The 21,311-nt window shown below is 48.9% G+C and overlaps 1 protein-coding gene across 1 annotated transcript in view; it reads left to right on the top strand.

Annotated features, from left to right (window-relative positions):
* CCDC171 (coiled-coil domain containing 171) overlaps nt 1–18,610 on the top strand; it is a gene marked incomplete at both ends in the record, with an annotated part of 260,866 nt that extends 242,256 nt beyond the window's left edge. The window contains 5 exon segments of the mRNA XM_079548267.1: nt 16,674–16,734; nt 17,107–17,321; nt 17,787–18,497; nt 18,501–18,516; nt 18,519–18,610. Of these exon segments, the coding sequence (XP_079404393.1) occupies nt 16,674–16,734; nt 17,107–17,321; nt 17,787–18,497; nt 18,501–18,516; nt 18,519–18,610 (1,095 nt within the window).
* Between the last annotated feature and the right edge of the window lie 2,701 nt (nt 18,611–21,311).

Raw genomic sequence — 21,311 nt, 5'->3', positions numbered from 1 at the left:
GACAGCAGAAGGAGCCATACACAGAGGAAGGAGTTCATTGTTATGATTGTTGTAGATCTTTAGGATTCACAGTGGCATAAAAATTTCCACTCAAGCACTGATAGCTGGCTGGCCTTTATGCATCAGGGTTGTGCAACCCATAACGGGCCTTACTTTCAGGATCAAGCACGTTTTCTTCTTTTATTCCAATGTAAAAAAAAAATACCACATAAATACTTATTTGTTTCTGATAGTGATTCCAATAATCACCCTTGCTGAAAAAAGTGTACTCTGTCTTGTAATTATCTGCCATCAAGAAAGCTTAGAAAAAAAAAGGTAAGAGAAAAGGTATATGTTTTAAAACATGTCAGCAGGTGGAAAGACCTGGACCTTTAAAAAGTTTTTTTCTTTTTTATTTTTTCTTTTTTTTTTCTTCAGAAGGGATCTTATAGTGAAGGAATCACTTAGAAAAAGCTCATTGTACCTTTGAGCTAAACCTGAGGATGAATTAACTTTGTAACCAGACTTGAGTGTGTGTATATATATTTTGTTTGTTTGTTTGTTTGTTTCCATTAAAACATTGACTAGAAATCAGGGGATGCAGAATTGACTGAAGGAAATTACCATTCATGTGACCACGTAAAAGATTTGCATTTCAGTTTGGAAAGACACTTTGTTGCTTACATTATCTCCTGGAGCTCAACAGAGATCTGCCAAGAACAGAAGTGGGTATTATCCCTCAGCTTAGAGTTACACACATAGTCTGTGGAGCAAAAAACCCTTGCTCACCACTATGAACGTTTACACTGGTTGCTGAAAGAGCCTATGTGAGAGCTGGAAAGACCAGAGCATTCCAGCAACTTCCTTATTTTCCATAAATAAAAAATATTAGTCATGTAAAACCCTATGAAATGTTTCTTATGAACAGTTTCTGAAACAGATACCTCACTTATTCTAGAATTCTAGAGTCACTAACAACAACTGTCAAGAAATCAGATTTCTCTAAAAAGAGGCTGAGGTGGCACAGAAAGGTTTCTTGAAGCAGTCATCAGCCACCAGCTCCTGCTGACAACTTCAGAGACCAGGGCAATGGAGTCTTCTTAAGGAAAATAGCAAAATACAGAGACCAAACCTTACAGGAGTTCAATGGAAATGGAGTTCCTAGTTCAAACAAATTTACTTCAGAAAAGACTAGCTTCTAGTCATTTGGCTTCTGCAAACTATTCAGAGTGCCTTCCTCCCTAAATCCTATTAAATCTGCAGTTTTCAGAACCCATTCCACATAAATCAGTTTTGAGCTGATCAGTATTTCTTTAATGATAGTTTCCAGACCCATGCTGTTAGGGTATAAAAAAATCAGAATAACCCAAACCGGAATTTTTTAAAATTAATTTTGTCTTGTGAGAGATAGCAAAATGGCAGACGGAAAAACTGATGTTCAGGAAAGTTGGCTTTACCTGAAAGAGCCTCCTAGCTTTAAATGCCTCTCAGTTATTTCAAGTAGGAATATCTCCACTGATTCAAATGCATGTATGTTTACCAAAATTAGCTAAGGATCTAGTCATTTTTCTTAGTAAGAGGTCTGGATCTGCTTGCTTTTTGACTATTTTTACTAAAAAAAAATACCTGAGCTAACTGACCCAGTTCAATTTGCCAGTATTCTGATAAATATCTGTCTTTCTGCTTTCACTGCTGAATATCTGTCTTTCTTAGTTACATCCTCCAGAGGGGGAAAAAAAAAAAAAAAAAAAAAAAAAGACGTTTAGAATGATTCCCAATGATCTTGATAACTTGTTTCTCTGTTTTGATTCTCTGAATTACTGCTTACTGCTTACAGATGAGCTTTATTTCTTTTGATGAGCAAACAAGAAAGTCAGTAGTGTTGAATCCCCGTCTGTCACTGTCACAGAGTCTGTGCTGCGTTTCCTGGATGACATTTGATGGATGGAGATTTTCTTGGGTCATCACTTATTTCACATATTTTTATCCGCAGAAGGAATATTTGTAATGTTCTTATTAAAAGTGGTGTTTTTATGAGACATCAATTTATCAAGATGGTCATGCGATATAACAGTTTACCACTGTTGACAAAGGTGATCTTCTTCACTCCTTCTTGGCTCATCTTCCAGATTCATGGTCTGTGCCAGATTGCACTGGGACATGGGGAATGTCTGAGCTGATACAAGATGCACAGCTGGAATGTGAGGCTGTCAGTGAGAAGGTGGAAGGGGCACTTTCTTTCCCTTCCTGAACAGTAAATCCCTGCAGCAAAATTAGCTCCTCTCATGTTCTGAAATTGTGCTCTCTGAATTCATTTTGCTTTCTTTGGAGCAAAGTTGCAAATCAGATTGGAGAAGCCTCCTCACACCGCATCAAACTGTGGCAGAGTATGAAAAAACATCATACTACTTAATAAATTATGTGGCAGACAACATCAGAATTACTGTATTTTTAACATAAAGTTCTAAAGGCAGGTAAACTTATCTATTCTAGAGGTGTAGTTTTTATTAGCAAACACTATTATTATTAATCATTACATTATTATTATTATTATTATTATTATTATTACTACTATTATTATTTTATTCTTTTCCAGATTATTCATATTCTATTATCTCTTTTCCTCTGCTTTTGAAACAAGAAGAAAAGGTTTCAAGGAAGAGAAAGCAGTTCCTGAGGAAGACTTCTGTGTTGACAGAGAAGAAGCTAAACAGTCCCGTTACTTTAATCACCTGTTCTGACTAAAATATGTGTTAGCTCAAGTATGTTTGCCTGACATAAAATCAGCTCATATTTTGAAAAAGAAATGGCTGCTGGGTGAAAGTTATGTGATGCAAATTTCTAAATAAAATGGAAAGAAAGAGGATTAGTTATGCTGGAAATAATAATGCAATACTAGCTACTAACTATGCCACTAACTGAGTACTATATATTATAACTACTATATGCAAACTAGATACTAGCTATACTACTAACAAGGTCTATGGTATCAAAACAATACAAAGATAAGAACAGTTCAATACCAGGAGTTTGCTTTTAAGTTGGAATACTGAAGAAATCTTTCACAATTTGTAAATTTGTAATTAATTTGTAAATGCTTGATGTGTACAAATTAGATCTGTCCAGTCATCAGACAGAGATTATTGCTCTTCTATGCTTTGATTCATGACAATATTTATATAGAAAACAATTATATTGTCAATCTACACATTTACCCTCCAATCAGATTGTGGCTGCCATTCCAAAGAAAGACAAACAGAAACCCACATTCTACATTCTTAGCAGAGGGAAAGGATTATTCTTTGACAGTAATAGTATAACGTGTGCTTTGTAACAAACAGCAACTTTGAGAGTGGTACTGTGGATGGAAGGTTGGGGCAGATGGATGTTAATATCATCAGAGATCCCTGCTTGCAGACAAATAGTCCTGAATAGAGAATTAGGTCTTGAAAGAGCTTGAATTTATTCAACGTTTTCTAAATAAAAAGCAGTAAGAAATCAAAACCAAAAGCCCTTATTCTTTAAAGCTAAAAAGCTCGGAAATTCATATGAGCCAGTTATGAATTTCCATGGCAAAATTTTCATTCAAATCCATTTATTTCAGTGGAATACCTTATATCTCAGAGAAGAAAAAAATTTAGATTAATTTTCCAGACTACAGAATATTTTCTCAAAAATATGAAGGTCTGTATAATAAGAGACTATGCAGTATTTAAAGTTGCGAATGCTGTCTAACTGGATTTTATTAAAGCATTTGACAATGTTTCTCACAGCATTTTTCTGGAGAAGCTGGCTTGACAGCTTGAAGAGGTGTACAGTTTGCTTGGTGGAGAATTGGGTAGAGGCCCACCCCCACATCCTGTGATACCCTCCTATCCAGATTCACTCACACACCCTGCCCAGCTCCATCTAACAGCCAGCACAGGTAGCCTCTTCTCCACGTTAAATCACTGCCCATACCTCTAGCCACTACTTTGAAGCTCAGAGAAAAGCTTGAAAAAGATGAAGAAAAGATGGTTGCCACGTATGGCTATTTAGCTTTATCTTTAGACATAGGTTATACTCAAAGCCACCACACAAACCTTCTATCTATAGAATTAAACTGAAAAATACTCTTTTGTCATGGATTTCTCATCAGCAGTATCAAAACAATAAACAGGAATTGCTCAGCCCCTTTCACATTTGTTAAGTATTACATTTAACTATCTCTTCTCTGACAGTAGTTGACATGTACTCGTGAAAAATTGTACCTCCCTCAGTAAGGGATTTTCCTAGTCCCTCTCCCAGGGTACTAAATGTTGATGAGCCTCATCTCTGTGTCTGGGAAGGTCATGGAACAGATCCACATCGAAAACATATTAGGACACATGAGGGATGAGCATCATCTCAACCATATATTTGAAAAGTTGTGGCTGTCAGGTGAGGTCCAGGATGACTGGAGAAGGGTCACATCACTCCCATTTACAAGAAAGGGAGCAAGGAGCACCCGGTGAACTACAAGCCAGTGAGCCTCACCTCTGTGCCTGGGAAGATCATGGAACAGATCCTCCTGGACGTCATGCTTGATCACATGAGGAATGAGCGTGTGATCCGAGACACACAGCACGGCTTCACCAGGGGAAGTCACGCTTGACCAATCTGGTGGCCTTGTATTATGGAGTGACAGCATTGGTGGACAAGGGAAAGGCGACCAATGTCATTTACCTGGACTTGAGCAAGGCGTTTGACATGGTCCCCCACCACATCCTTATCTCCAAATTGGAGGGATGTGGATTTGATGGGTCGACCACTCAGTGCATAAGAAATTGGTTGAAAGGCGGCAGACAGAAGGTGGTCATCAATGGTTCTGTGTCCAGGTGGAGGCCAGTAACAATTGGTGTTCCTCAGGGTCTGTCTTGGGACTGGTGCTCTTTAACATCTTTATCAATGACATCGATGACAGAATCGAGTGCACACTGCAAGTTTGCTGATGACACATAAAAACATATAACAAACTCAAAGGAAACATAACATGACACATAAAAACATACAAACTCAAAGGAAAGAAGAAGGCCCATGAAATGTGGAAAAAGGGTCTGACTACTTGGGAAGAATACAGGAATGTTGTCAGGGTCTGCAGGGATGCGACAAGGAAGGCTAAAGCCCGCCTGGAATTAAATCTGGCAAAGGGGATAAAGGATAATAAAAAAGGTTTTTTCAAGTACATTAACAGTAAAAGGAAGACTAGGGAGAATGTGGCTCCCCTGCTAAGTGACGGGTGTTCTGGTAACGGGGGATGCTGAGAAGGCGGAGATACTGAATGCCTTCTTTGCTTCTGTCTTCAGTGAAAAAGCTCCCCCTCGGGAATCTGAGACCCTGGAGATTAGTGAGAGGATCTGGGGAATGGAAGACCCCCCTTCTGTCAGGGAAGAGGTGGTCCGGGAGCGCCTAGGCAACATCAATGTTCAGAAATCCATGGGACCCGATGGGATTCATCCACGGGTGCTGAAGGAGCTGGCAGAGGTGATTGCTGAACCGCTTTCGGTCATCTTTGAGAAGTCTTGGAAGACGGGGAAGGTGCCTGAAGACTGGAAGATAGCCAACGTCACCCCAGTCTTCAAAAAAGGCAAGAAGGAAGACCCAGGCAATTATAGGCCAGTCAGCCTCACCTCTGTCCCTGGAAAGGTGATGGAACAGCTTGTACTGGATGTCATCTCCAGACAACTGGAAGAAGAGGAGGTTATCAGGAGTAGTCAGCACGGGTTCACAAGGGGGAGGTCGTGCTTGACCAACCTGGTAGCCTTCTATGATGTTGTCTCTGGCTGGGTGGATAGGGGGAGAGCAGTGGATGTAGTCTACCTTGATTTCAGCAAGGCATTTGATACTGTCCCCCACGACATCCTTATAACAAAGCTGAGGAAGTGTGGGATAGATGAATGGACAGTGAGGTGGGTTGAGAACTGGCTGACTGGCAGAGCACAGAGGGTCGTTGTTGGTGGTGCAGAGTCCGGTTGGAGGCCTGTAACTAGCGGTGTTCCTCAGGGGTCTGTGCTGGGTCCGGTCTTGTTCAACATCTTCATCAATGACCTTGATGAGGGGATAATGGCCACCCTCAGCAAGTTTGCCGATGATACGAAGTTGGGAGGATTGGCTGACACGCCTGAAGGCTGTGTTGCCATTCAGCAAGACCTGGATAGGCTGGAGAGCTGGGCAGAAAAAAACCGGATGAGGTTTAACAAAAGCAAGTGTAGAGTCTTGCATCTGGGGAGGAATAATTCCATGCACCAGTACAGGTTGGGGGATGAGCTGCTGGAGGGGAGCTCTGCGGAAAGGGACCTGGGTGTCCTGGTGGACGACAGGTTGGCCATGAGCCAGCAGTGTGCCCTTGTGGCCAAAAAGGCCAATGGCTTACTGGGGTGCATTAAAAAGAGCGTGGCCAGCAGGTCAAAGGAGGTGATCCTCCCCCTCTACTCTGCCCTGGTAAGACCTCATCTGGAGTACTGCGTCCAGTTCTGGGCTCCCCAGTACAAAAAAGACAGGGATCTCTTGGAAAGAGTCCAGCGGAGGGCCACGAAGATGGTGAAGGGCCTGGAGCATCTCCCCTATGAGGAAAGGCTGAGTGAACTGGGTCTGTTCAGCCTTGAGAAAAGGAGACTGAGAGGGGACCTGATCCTGGTCTATAAATATCTAAGGTGTGGGGGGCAGAATGGCGAGGCCGGACTCTTTTCAGTGGTGAGTGGAGACAGGACAAGGGGAAATGGCCAGAAACTGGAGCATAGGAAGTTCCGCACAAACATGCGCAAGAACTTCTTTACAGTGAGGTGACGGAGCACTGGAACAGGCTGCCCAGGGAGGTGGTGGAGTCTCCTTCTGTGGAGATGTTCAAGACCTGCCTGGATGCCTACCTGTGCTACCTGATGTAGGGAACCTGCTTTGGCAGGGGGGTTGGACTCGATGATCTCAGGAGGTCCCTTCCAACCCCTACAGTTCTGTGATTCTGTGATTCTGTGATTCTGTGACACCAAGCTGAGTGGTGCAGTTGACACGGTGGAAGGAAGGGATGCCATTCAGAGGGATCTCAGCAGGCTGGAAAGGTGGGTCCTGGTGAACGTGATGAGGTTCGACACAGCAAAGTGCAGAGTTTTGCACTTGAGCCGGAGGAATCCCAGGCATCCATACAAACTGGAAGGAGCGGTCCTTGAGAGCAGCCCTGCAGAGAAGGACCTGGGGGTCTTGATGGATGAAAAGCTTAACATGAGCCAGCAGTGTGCTCTTGCAGCTCAGAAAGCAAATGGTATCCTGGGCTCCATCAGAAGAGGGGTGGCCAGCAGGGACAGGGAGGTGATTGTCTCCTTCTACCCTGCTCTTATGAGGCCCCATCTGGAGTACTGTGTCCAGGTCTGCAGCCTCCAGTACAAGAAAGACAGGGAGCTGTTGGAGAGGGTCCAGAGGAGGGCCACAAAGATGATCAGGGGACTGGAGCACGTCCCCTATGAAGATAGGCTGAGGGAGCTGGGCTTGTTCAGCCTGGAGAAAAGAAGGCTGCAGGGTGACCTCATTGCAGCCTTTCAGTACCTAAAGGGAGCCTACAGACAGGAGGGGAATCAACTCTTTGAAAGGGTTGATAACTGCAGGACAAGGGGAATGGTTTTCAGTTGAGGGAGGGGAGATTTAGGTTGGATGTCAGGGGAAAATTCTTTACTATGAGAGTGTTGAGGTGCTGGAACAGGCTGCCCAGAGAGGCTGTGGATGCCCCGTCCCTGAAGGTGTTCAAGGTCAGATTGGATGGGGCCCTGGGGCAGTCTGGTCTAGTATTAAATGGGGAGGTTGGTGGCTCTGCATGTGGCAGGGGGGTTGGAGATTGGAGATGATCCTTGAGGTCCCTTCCAACCCTGGCCATTCTGTGATTCTGTGATTCTGTGAGCAGGTGATCTGAGACAGCCAGCATGGCTTCACCAAGTGCAGTTTGTGTCTGACCAATCTGGTGGCCTTCTACAGTGGATTGATGACATCAGTGGAGAAAGGGAGGGCAGCAGTTATCACCCACCTGGACTTGTGCAAGGCCTTTGACATGGTCTTGCACCACATTCTTATCTCTAAGTTGGAGAGGTGTGGATTTGAAGAGTGGACTATTCATTAGATAAGGAATCTGTTGGAAGGTCACAGTCAGAGGGTTGTGGTCAGTGGCTTTACATCCAGGTGGAGGCAGGTGATGAATAGTGTCTGCCTGGGACAGGTACCCTTTAGCATATTTGTCAGTGGTATAGATGATGGGATTGAGTGCACTCTCAATAAATTTGGTGATGACACCAAGCTGAGGGGTGCAGTTGATATGGCAGAAGGAAGCGATGCCATCCAGAGGGATCTTAATAAACACGAAAAGTGAGCTCTTGTGAAACTAATGAGGTTCAACAAAGCAAAACACAAGGTTTGCCCTTGGTTTGAGGTAATCCCAGATGTGTATACAAAGTGGAAGAAAGAACTCCTTGAGAGTGGCCCTCTTGAGAAGGACTCAGGTTCTGGTTGAAGAAAAACATGAGCCAGCAACACGCACCTGCAGCCTGAAAGGCCAATGGTATGCTGTGTTGCATCAGAAGAGGAGTGGCCAGTGGGGCAAGGGAGGTGATTGTCCTCCTTTACTCTGCCCTTGTGAGGCCCCATCTGCAGTACTGCATCCAGGTCTGGGTCCCCCAACACAGAAAAGATGTGAAGCTGCTGGAGAGGGTCCAGAGGAGGACCACATATATGATCAGAGAGCTGGAGCACCTCTCCAGTGAAGACAGGCTGGGGAAACTGGGACTGTTCATCCTGGAGAAGAGAAGGCTGCAGGGAAACTTCACTGTGGCCTTCCAGTACTTAAAGGGAGATTATAAACAGGAGGGGGAACAACTTCTTGCATGTTAGGACATGATAGACAGTGATAGGACAAGGGGGAATGGTTTTAAACTAAAGGAAGGGAGATTTTAGCAAAACTTCAGACAAGTAAGCTACATAGCAGAAATTTGCACCCCGAACCTTTGCAGAAAGATAAATCTGAGGTAAAACATTGCAAATAAGTCATTAAGAAGGGACTGAGCAGCCCCTGACATTCATCAGTACTGACATGGTGCAGACGGAGACACGGGTGACAGTGGCCAAACCTACGTGTGTGTGTAAAACCTGCCACTAGGCAAACAAAGTGTAGCAGAAGAAGGAAACAAATCAAAGGAGCTTAGCTTTAAATACTTGGCTTTGGGACTGGTGCCACTGCCAGAACTTTGTTCTTTTTGACAACCAATTAGCCTACACAGTCCTGGGTTTGTGGGCACTGGGTGGGGTTCATGCTTCTCAATAGGGAGAGAAGGATTCTTGGGAAAAAGCTAATAGGGCTCGCTGGGAGAGCTTTAAACTAGGTCTGAATGGGCAGGAGGGATAGTGAGCCTTCCCATGATAAGGTATAGGAAGACTTACCAATGTTAGAGGGCACTGGCAGGGGCCTTTGAAGGAGCTGCTGCCTTGAGAGGTGCTGGCAGCATAGTAGCACATACAAAACTCTAGATGATGCTGGGGCAATGGGAGCTGGCAATGAAGAAAATAAAGGGAAATACCTAAAAGGACTTGAGGAATTATCCTTTAAGGAAGTGACAAAACCAGCTATCAAGCTGAAGTGCCTCTACACCAATACATGCAGTTCAGGAAACAAGCAGGAGGAGCTTATGCTACTAGAAAACCATGGTACAGTTGTCGTCACCGAAACCTGGTGGCATGATTCCCATGACTGGAGTGTGGCTATCAATGGCTACAGAAGGCACAGGCAAGAAAGGGGGGAGGGGATGTTTCTATCTATATCAGGAAGGGAATAGAATGTGAAGAGCTGTCCTAAAGAGCAATCATAAGCAAGTCGACAGTCTAGAGGTGACAATTAGAGACCAAGGCAGCAAAGGAAGTCTTGTGATCTCTGTCTACTACAGGCCACCACATCAGCCAGAGCCTGCCAATGAGGCCTTCTACCTCCAGCTACAGAAGGCGTCGCAATTGCAAGTGCATGTTCTGCTTGGGAATCTATACCACCTGCTAGAAAAGTAGCACAACGAGCTGTAGGCAATCCAGGATGCTCCTGGAATGCACTGAGGATAAATTCCTGAGTCAAACAACTGATGGCCCCACAAAGGGGTATGCAGTACTGGACATGTTTCTGACCAGCGCAAATGAACTGATTGGCAACACTGGGATTGGAGGCTGCCTGGTCAAGTAGTGACCATACTATGGTTGAGCTCAGGCTCTGGATGGATATGAAACAGGCAAAGAGTAAAATTAGGAAGCTAAATATTAGGAAAGCTAGCTTCCAGGTCCTAGGGGAATTAATCAACTAGACACCCTGGGAAACTGTCCTCTTGACAAGGGTCCTCTTGTCAAAGCTGGCAGATCTTTAATGAGGCTTTCCTCAGAGTGCAAGAACTCTCCAATGCCAGGTGTAGCATGTTGGGAAAGGAAGGCAAGAGACCTGTGTGGCTGAACTGGGGCCTGCTGGTCAAACTGGAGAGTGAGAGAAAAACACACTGGCAGTGGAAACAGTGACAGATACTGTGGGAAGAATATACAGAAACTGCTAGGTTGCCTAGGGATAAGCTCAGGAAAGCCAAGGCTCAGCTTCGAATCATAGAATCATAGAATGGCCTGGGTTGAAAGAGAAAATGATCATCTAGTTTAAACCCCCTTGCCATGTGCAGGGTCACCAGCCTCTGGACCAGGCTGTCCAGAGCCACATCCAGCCAGGCCTTGAATGCCTCGAGGGATGGGACATCCACAACCTCTCTGGGCAGCCTGTTCCAGTATGTCACTACCCTATGTGTGAAAAACTTCCTCTTAATATATAACCTAAAACTCCCTGCATTAGTTTAAAATCGTCCCACCTTTTCCTGTCACTATCCTCTCTCGTAAACAGTCTTTCCCACTCCTCTTTATATGCTTCCTTCAAGTATTGGAAGGCCACAGTGAAGTCTCCCCAGAGCCTTCTCTTCTCCAAGCTAAACAAGCCCAGTTCCCTCAACCTTTCTTCATAGTAGAAGTGCTCCAGCCCTCTGACCATCTTTGTGGCCCTCCTCTGGGCCCACTACAAGAGCTCCTTGTCTTTCTTCTGCTGGGGGCCCCAGGCCTGGACACAGTACTCTGTATGGGGCCTCACAAGAGAGGAGTAGAGGGGAACAATCACCTCCCTCTCCCTGCTGGCCATTCCTCTTTTAATGCAGCCCAGAACACAGTTGGCCTTCCGGGCTGCAAGGGCACACTGCAGGCTCAGCTTGAACTGAACTTGGAAGATGTTGACAAAAAGAACAAGCACCCATACCCTCGGGAAGTTTGCAGATGACAGATGCAGACCAGTGGTATGAGGCTCAGCAAGACCAAATACCAGGTCCTGCACTTGAATCACTACAACCCCATACAGAGCTACAAGCTTGGGGCAGAGTGGGTGACATACATGGTGGAGAAAATCTGTGGGGGTTAGTCAAAAGCCATCTGAACGTTTGCCAGCAATGTGCCCAGATAGCCAAGACAGCTGATGGCATCCTCACTTCTATCAGTAACAGTGTTGTCAGCAGGACCAAGGATGTGATTGTTCCTGTGTACTTGGCAATAGTGAGGCTGCACCTGGAGTACCATGTTCAGTTACGGGCCCTCCACTTCAAGAAAGACACTGAGGTGCAGGAATACATCCAGAGAATGGCAATGAAGCCAGTGAAGGGTTTGGACCACAAGTCTAATAGGGAGTGGCTGAAAGAACTGGGTTGTTTAGTCTGGAGAACTTATCACTCCATACTACAACCTGAAGGGAGGATGTAGCAAAGTGGGGGTTGGCCTCTTCTCCCAGGTAGCAGCAATAAGATAAGAAGGAACAGCCTTAACTTGCACCAAGGGAGATCCAGGTTGGATATAGGAAAATTTCTTCTTGAATGGCCAAGAACAAGAACAGCACTGGAGCAGGCTGGGCTGCTCAGGAAAGCGATGGAGTCACCGTTCCTGGGGTGTTCAAGAAATGTGTAGATGTGTTACTTAGGGACAGGGTTCACTGGAATTGGGGGAGATGGGGGGGAAGTTGGACAGTTGGATGCAGGGTGACATAAGATATGCAGGCAGAATCCTTAGGAAATCAACACCACTTCCCAGCTTGGTGTTGGTTGTAGGTCATAGTTGCAGGCCAAGGGTGACTGCATGGCAGGCAACATTCTTAAGAAGCAAGAGCTGAAATAGTGGGAGGGCCCCAACCCTACTGAGATCTTCCAGAACCCACTGGTGCCATGCCCCCCACTGCTTCTGCTTCCCCAGAATATAGGTCCTTCTGAGAATCTCACTGAGTTTGTTCTCTATTTCCAGGGCCAGGTTGAGGCACAGGGGCATCCCAGGAAGAGGCAGCAGCACCACCAGGGCCAGCCTGAGGAGTCAGCAAAGATTCTTTTGCCTCTGTGCGCAGCCCCTAAGGAGACAGAATGTCCAGCAGCTAGAGCAGCACTTCCTGGCCCAGCCAAAGCAGCACGGCTAAACAACAGCAGCAGTCAAACGGGCACCTCAGACCTGGATGTGGCTGACATTAAAGCTATCAGGGCAGTGCCAAAACTGCAGGTCAATCAGGTCAATCAGGTGACTTGCGGGAAGCTCTCCATGCACACAGACAGAAAATGCCTGGACCTAAAGTTTCAACTCTCCCTCGCGACAGTGCAGAAGTCCACAGAACCTCTGCAACACTTACCGCCAACACAGGATGCCCCGCTCTCCACACCCAAGAGGAAGTGCCCCCTCCATCCTGACCAGGTCAGGAGGCAGCAGTGTAGGGCCAAGGCACCAGGATCCTGCCTGGTGCCCACGTACTTCCACAGCTGTGAGGCTCGGTTCCTGACCGAGGAGGAGCGTGAGACTCTGGAGCTGCACATCCGCTCTCTGAAGCTGAAGCACCTTGGCCTCATTTCAGGCCGTCCGCTGCAGCCAGCAGTGTCCTGGGAGAAACAGTCCACCAGCACATATGTGACTGCACCATCTGGGGCAGACTGGATTAAGGCAGGCCCCAAAAGACACAAGTGGTGTCCCTGGTAGAAGAAGTACCCTAGGAGAAGCAAGAGAGCTGGAGCACCAAAGCAGAAGGCAGCAGCTCTCCACCTGGCAGTGTAACGTTCTGTGGAGCACAAAAGAGTATCACCACCTGACGCAGCTCATCATCACAGCCCTGCAGTGACCCTGTCTGTGGCTGCAAGAAATCGTGCCACTCGCACCATGCCCAGGATGCTGCTGCCATACCAACTGACAAGAAGGTCTACGTAGTCTGGGCGAAGACGTGCTCGATGCCCTAAACGTCGAGGATCTCTGTCTCTAAGCCCATCCATCTTGCTTGTAAGGAGAGGAAGGGCCAGGCTCAGCAGTGCCTCTTCTCTTTAAAAAAAATCTGTATTTTTTTAAATAAATAAGCTTATTTACTTGTGCCACCAAGACGGGAGCTGTGCCCTTTTCACCTGCCAGCACTAGTCACCCACACTGTTCCTCCCCAGAGCTGCTCTGGGGGCCCAGCCAGGAGGCTGCTGTCCTAGAGGCTGAGCAGTGCTGAGACAAATTTGAATCACAGATCATAGAATCACAAGGTTGGAAAGGACCTACAAGATCACCTAGTCCAACCGTCCTCCCATCACCAATGCTGCCACAAGCTACTAAACCTTGTCAGTCTCACCTCTGTGCCAAGGAAGATGGTGGAGCAGATCCTCCTGGATGGCATGCTTAAGCCACATGGAAGGCAGTGAGTTTATATGGGAGAACCACCACGGCCTCACCAAGGGCAAATCCTGCTTGACCAACCTGTTGGCCAACTTGTTGTCAATTCCTCGGGTCGTGTTAGTTACCTGGGAGAAGAGGCCAAACCCCTCCTCATCACAGCCTCCCTTCAGGAAGTTGTAGCCTACAATGAGGTCTCCCCTGAGCCTCCTCTTCTACAGTCTACACAATCCCAGCTCCCTCAGCCGTTCCTCATAAGACTTGTGCTCACCAGTTTCATTTCCACGTTCCAGAGCCTTCGTGTCTTTCTTGTACTGAAGTTCCCAAAACTGAACACAGAACTCAAGATGCGGCCTCACCAGTGGTGAGCACAGGCTGATGATTACCTTCCTACTCCTGCTGACCTCACTATTTCTAATGCAGGCCAGGATGGCATTGGGCCTCTTGGCTTCCTGGACACACTGTCGGCTCACATTTAACCAAGATCAACCAACACCCCCAGGTCCCTTTCCTCTTCACAGTCGTCCAGCCACTCGTCCCCAAGCCTGTAGCGCTGCATGGGGTTGTTGTGGCCAAAGTGCAGGACCCTGCACTTGGCCTTGTTGAACCTCATCCCATTCACCTCAGCCCCGCGATCCAGCTTATCTAGATCCCTTCAGAGGGCCTCCCTACCCTCAGGCAGATCGACATCACCTCCCAACTTGGTGTCATCTGCAAACTTACTGAGGGTACACTCAATCCCCTCATCTAGGTCATCAGTAAAGATATTAAACAAGACAGGCCCAAGTACCAAACCCTGGGGGACACCACTTGTAACGGATAGCCAGCAGGACTTAGCTCCATTCACTCGTTGGGCACGGCCCTCTAGCCAGTTCCTTGTGTAAAGAAGAGTATGCCTGTCCAGGCCATGGGCAGCCAGTTTCCCCAGGAGAATAATGGGGAATACTGTGAGAGACCGTGTCAAAGGCTTTGCTGAAGTCCAGGTAGACTACATCAACAGCCTTCCCCTCATCTACCAGTCTGGTCACCCAGTCATAGAAGGAGATGAGGTTGGTCAAGCACGACCTGCCTTTCATGAACCTGTGCTGGGCCTGATCCCCTGGGTGCCTCGGACGTGCTGTTATCGCACCCAAGGTGATTTGCCCCATAAATTTCCCTGGTACCGAGGTCAGGCTGACAGGCCTGTAGTTCCCTGGATCCTCCTTACGGCCCTTCTTGTAGATGGGAGTCACATTGGCAAACCTCCAACCCTCCTGGACCTCTCCAGATAACCTGCGCTGGTAGATGGCTGAGAGCAGCTCGGCAATCATCTGTGCCAGCTCCTTCAGCACCCTGGGATGGAGCCTGTCTGATCCAATGGACTTGTGACAATCCAGATGGAGGAGGAGCTGTCTAAGTATCTCTACCTGAATCACCAGGGGCATATTCTGAGTAGCATTCCAGACTTCCAGATCAGGGTGTAGATAAGGGACCCCTGCAACAAGCATCCTGAACAGGTCAGAGTCCGGCCTCTTGAAGTTCAAGGTAGCAGTTTTGCTAGTCCCCCTTCTGACACCTCCAAGAAGAGAGAATTCTACAATTTCATGGTCGGTCTGCCCAAGACAGTCCCCAACCTTCATATCTCCCACCAGTCCTTCTCTGTTAGTGAAGAGCAGGTCTAGCAGGGCACCACCCCTGGCAGGCTCTTGTACCAGCTGCGTAAGGAAGCTATCTTCCACACACTCTAGAAACCTCTTTGACTGCTTCCTCTGCTCTGTGTTATATTTCCAGCATACATCAGGGAAGTTGAAGTCTGGTGATCGTGCAACTTCCACAAGTTGCTCATAGAATGTCTCATCCATCTCTTCATCCTGATTAAGTGGTTTATAACAGACCCCCACCCAGATGTCACTCTTACGGGCCTTCCCTGTGATTCGTACCCATAGACACCCAACTTCTCAAATTCATAACCCCAAGCTCTTCAACATCAAAACAGTCTTTAATACATAAAGGGCCACACCACCACGCTTCCTTCCTTGTCTTCCCTTCTGAAGAGCTTATAGCCATCCATCACAGCACTCCAGTCATAGGAGTGGACCCACCATGTTTCAGTGATACCACCTAGGTCATAGTTAGCCTGCCGCAAAATCGCCTCCAGTTCCTCCTGCTTGTTGCCCATGCTGTGTGCATTGGAGTAGGTGCACTCCAACTGAGTCACCTGCCTCACCCGCAGCTCGAGCATTGTTCCCCTAGGCTCTCTCTCTGGTGAGCCTCTGGTATGTCTCCTTCCCCCATTGTAGCTAGTTTAAAGCTCTTTCGATAAGCCCCACTAACTCCTGCACTAGGATTTGTTTCCCACGTTGAGATAGGTGGGTTCCATGCACAGGCCAGGGACCACGTCAACTGCCCCATGATCAAAGAACTCAAAGTTTCTGCCTCAACACCAGCCTCTGAGCCAAGCGTTGGATTCAGGGTGACATTAGACATGCAGGCAGATTCCTTGGGAAATGTAGAGATCAAATGGAAGAGACTAGCTCTTCTGGGAAGACAAATCATTGGGATATGGACCTCCACTGCTGCCATCTCAGAGGGGCCCTCAAAACAAGATGGAGGCCAGCATGGGTTGGCAGGAGGAGGCAGTGTTCCACCCAGGCTCCACCTCATAGTGCGTCCAGGTTCCAGGGGTGGGTGGGCAGCATTGTAATGTCAGCACAGCTGAACTCTGAGTTCAGAGGGGTGGTCCCACCTCTGCTATTGCGGTCGTGACCAGCGCTTAGCGATGGTTGACAGCAGCTCTCTCTTTGTCCCTGTTACCCTTGTCCTTCTCTACGGCCTCATGTTCCTGGCAACCGGAATCTCCCTGCTCACCGTGATCCGACACCTAAAGGTAGGGGAGATATGAGGGTGGGGGTGACTTGTGGCTGGGGGACTCGTGGCTGGGTGAATCACGGTCAAGCCCTGGGACATCTCAGGAGTGTAACTGTGCCATGTCCATGTGCCCACAGGCTGGCAGACGACGCCTGCGGTGGAGGAAATGGTGGCGGCGAGCAGCGGCACCAGAGCCAGGTGAGCCCTCTGAGGGTCAGCCTGAGCCCCAGGCATCCATTTCCCAGGAGCATCCGTCCCCAGGCAGGGCCTAGCCTCTGGGAGCAGCTGAGCCGCGGCCCAGGACGTGGCACAGTGCAGCCTGGCCAGATGGGCCCACGGCATGGGCGTGCAAACTTCTGGCTTCCCCGGGCTGTGGTGGGTGTGTGCTCAGGGCCGGGCTGGGCCTCTCGGCAGGGCAGAGCTGCAGGTGACATCGGGCTGAAGCCAGGCTGCAGTGACAGCTGTGCCAGGCTGCGTGAGGCCCGTGGGCCGCAGATTGGACATGCCTGACCCAGAGCATCCCCCGAGTCCCCAGCCAACCGTGGCTCAGGATTTCTCCCTGTTTTGCAGGTGCTGAGAGACAGGCAGCCAGACACAGCAGCTCCCAGTGTGAGCCACTGCACCCCTGCAGGAAGGCCGACCAGGAGCTCCAGCAGCTGGTCCTGTCAGGGCTGCCTGGGTGCAAGGCTGTGCTGGGCCCTGACTTCTGGCAGGCGGCCTGGAGCGACCTGGAAGAACTGATGAAGCAGAACAGCCTGTCGTGCCACTGTTGCAGCTCCTCTGAGGTTCGATGCTATCCCAGAGAAGGCTATGACCACTCCTTGACTGCCTGGCAGAGCACCAACAGAGCCGGTGCCAGTTTGCACCCCTGGACCCGTGTGGAGCGCTGGAGCCCACAAAGCCCTGAGCACGCACGGAAAAGCCTGAAAGTGCACCTGGGGGCCCTGCACAAATGGCTCTTGCTCTCCCAGATGCAGGCAAGGAGAAGGCAATGCTGCTCTGTCCTGCCCAAACTCATCAAGCCAGGGCAGACTCAGCCTCTGCTGCAGCACCGTCTGAGCCCCTTGCTGCAGGCCAAGGGTGACTGCAGGGCAGGCAACATTCTTAAGAAGCAAGAGCTGAAATAGTGGGAGGGCCCCAACCCTACTGAGATCTTCCAGAACCCACTGGTGCCATGCCCCCCACTGCTTCTGCTTCCCCAGAATATAGGTCCTTCTGAGAATCTCACTGAGTTTGTTCTCTATTTCCAGGGCCAGGTTGAGGCACAGGGGCATCCCAGGAAGAGGCAGCAGCACCACCAGGGCCAGCCTGAGGAGTCAGCAAAGATTCTTTTGCCTCTGTGCGCAGCCCCTAAGGAGACAGAATGTCCAGCAGCTAGAGCAGCACTTCCTGGCCCAGCCAAAGCAGCACGGCTAAACAACAGCAGCAGTCAAACGGGCACCTCAGACCTGGATGTGGCTGACATTAAAGCTATCAGGGCAGTGCCAAAACTGCAGGTCAATCAGGTCAATCAGGTGACTTGCGGGAAGCTCTCCATGCACACAGACAGAAAATGCCTGGACCTAAAGTTTCAACTCTCCCTCGCGACAGTGCAGAAGTCCACAGAACCTCTGCAACACTTACCGCCAACACAGGATGCCCCGCTCTCCACACCCAAGAGGAAGTGCCCCCTCCATCCTGACCAGGTCAGGAGGCAGCAGTGTAGGGCCAAGGCACCAGGATCCTGCCTGGTGCCCACGTACTTCCACAGCTGTGAGGCTCGGTTCCTGACCGAGGAGGAGCGTGAGACTCTGGAGCTGCACATCCGCTCTCTGAAGCTGAAGCACCTTGGCCTCATTTCAGGCCGTCCGCTGCAGCCAGCAGTGTCCTGGGAGAAACAGTCCACCAGCACATATGTGACTGCACCATCTGGGGCAGACTGGATTAAGGCAGGCCCCAAAAGACACAAGTGGTGTCCCTGGTAGAAGAAGTACCCTAGGAGAAGCAAGAGAGCTGGAGCACCAAAGCAGAAGGCAGCAGCTCTCCACCTGGCAGTGTAACGTTCTGTGGAGCACAAAAGAGTATCACCACCTGACGCAGCTCATCATCACAGCCCTGCAGTGACCCTGTCTGTGGCTGCAAGAAATCGTGCCACTCGCACCATGCCCAGGATGCTGCTGCCATACCAACTGACAAGAAGGTCTACGTAGTCTGGGCGAAGACGTGCTCGATGCCCTAAACGTCGAGGATCTCTGTCTCTAAGCCCATCCATCTTGCTTGTAAGGAGAGGAAGGGCCAGGCTCAGCAGTGCCTCTTCTCTTTAAAAAAAATCTGTATTTTTTTAAATAAATAAGCTTATTTACTTGTGCCACCAAGACGGGAGCTGTGCCCTTTTCACCTGCCAGCACTAGTCACCCACACTGTTCCTCCCCAGAGCTGCTCTGGGGGCCCAGCCAGGAGGCTGCTGTCCTAGAGGCTGAGCAGTGCTGAGACAAATTTGAATCACAGATCATAGAATCACAAGGTTGGAAAGGACCTACAAGATCACCTAGTCCAACCGTCCTCCCATCACCAATGCTGCCACAAGCTACTAAACCTTGTCAGTCTCACCTCTGTGCCAAGGAAGATGGTGGAGCAGATCCTCCTGGATGGCATGCTTAAGCCACATGGAAGGCAGTGAGTTTATATGGGAGAACCACCACGGCCTCACCAAGGGCAAATCCTGCTTGACCAACCTGTTGGCCAACTTGTTGTCAATTCCTCGGGTCGTGTTAGTTACCTGGGAGAAGAGGCCAAACCCCTCCTCATCACAGCCTCCCTTCAGGAAGTTGTAGCCTACAATGAGGTCTCCCCTGAGCCTCCTCTTCTACAGTCTACACAATCCCAGCTCCCTCAGCCGTTCCTCATAAGACTTGTGCTCACCAGTTTCATTTCCACGTTCCAGAGCCTTCGTGTCTTTCTTGTACTGAAGTTCCCAAAACTGAACACAGAACTCAAGATGCGGCCTCACCAGTGGTGAGCACAGGCTGATGATTACCTTCCTACTCCTGCTGACCTCACTATTTCTAATGCAGGCCAGGATGGCATTGGGCCTCTTGGCTTCCTGGACACACTGTCGGCTCACATTTAACCAAGATCAACCAACACCCCCAGGTCCCTTTCCTCTTCACAGTCGTCCAGCCACTCGTCCCCAAGCCTGTAGCGCTGCATGGGGTTGTTGTGGCCAAAGTGCAGGACCCTGCACTTGGCCTTGTTGAACCTCATCCCATTCACCTCAGCCCCGCGATCCAGCTTATCTAGATCCCTTCAGAGGGCCTCCCTACCCTCAGGCAGATCGACATCACCTCCCAACTTGGTGTCATCTGCAAACTTACTGAGGGTACACTCAATCCCCTCATCTAGGTCATCAGTAAAGATATTAAACAAGACAGGCCCAAGTACCAAACCCTGGGGGACACCACTTGTAACGGATAGCCAGCAGGACTTAGCTCCATTCACTCGTTGGGCACGGCCCTCTAGCCAGTTCCTTGTGTAAAGAAGAGTATGCCTGTCCAGGCCATGGGCAGCCAGTTTCCCCAGGAGAATAATGGGGAATACTGTGAGAGACCGTGTCAAAGGCTTTGCTGAAGTCCAGGTAGACTACATCAACAGCCTTCCCCTCATCTACCAGTCTGGTCACCCAGTCATAGAAGGAGATGAGGTTGGTCAAGCACGACCTGCCTTTCATGAACCTGTGCTGGGCCTGATCCCCTGGGTGCCTCGGACGTGCTGTTATCGCACCCAAGGTGATTTGCCCCATAAATTTCCCTGGTACCGAGGTCAGGCTGACAGGCCTGTAGTTCCCTGGATCCTCCTTACGGCCCTTCTTGTAGATGGGAGTCACATTGGCAAACCTCCAACCCTCCTGGACCTCTCCAGATAACCTGCGCTGGTAGATGGCTGAGAGCAGCTCGGCAATCATCTGTGCCAGCTCCTTCAGCACCCTGGGATGGAGCCTGTCTGATCCAATGGACTTGTGACAATCCAGATGGAGGAGGAGCTGTCTAAGTATCTCTACCTGAATCACCAGGGGCATATTCTGAGTAGCATTCCAGACTTCCAGATCAGGGTGTAGATAAGGGACCCCTGCAACAAGCATCCTGAACAGGTCAGAGTCCGGCCTCTTGAAGTTCAAGGTAGCAGTTTTGCTAGTCCCCCTTCTGACACCTCCAAGAAGAGAGAATTCTACAATTTCATGGTCGGTCTGCCCAAGACAGTCCCCAACCTTCATATCTCCCACCAGTCCTTCTCTGTTAGTGAAGAGCAGGTCTAGCAGGGCACCACCCCTGGCAGGCTCTTGTACCAGCTGCGTAAGGAAGCTATCTTCCACACACTCTAGAAACCTCTTTGACTGCTTCCTCTGCTCTGTGTTATATTTCCAGCATACATCAGGGAAGTTGAAGTCTGGTGATCGTGCAACTTCCACAAGTTGCTCATAGAATGTCTCATCCATCTCTTCATCCTGATTAAGTGGTTTATAACAGACCCCCACCCAGATGTCACTCTTACGGGCCTTCCCTGTGATTCGTACCCATAGACACCCAACTTCTCAAATTCATAACCCCAAGCTCTTCAACATCAAAACAGTCTTTAATACATAAAGGGCCACACCACCACGCTTCCTTCCTTGTCTTCCCTTCTGAAGAGCTTATAGCCATCCATCACAGCACTCCAGTCATAGGAGTGGACCCACCATGTTTCAGTGATACCACCTAGGTCATAGTTAGCCTGCCGCAAAATCGCCTCCAGTTCCTCCT

Source organism: Tetrao urogallus (genome assembly GCF_951394365.1).
Source record: "Tetrao urogallus genome assembly, chromosome: Z".
NCBI classification, from domain to species: Eukaryota; Metazoa; Chordata; class Aves; order Galliformes; family Phasianidae; genus Tetrao; species Tetrao urogallus.
This window is presented reverse-complemented; position numbering and strand designations above follow the sequence as displayed.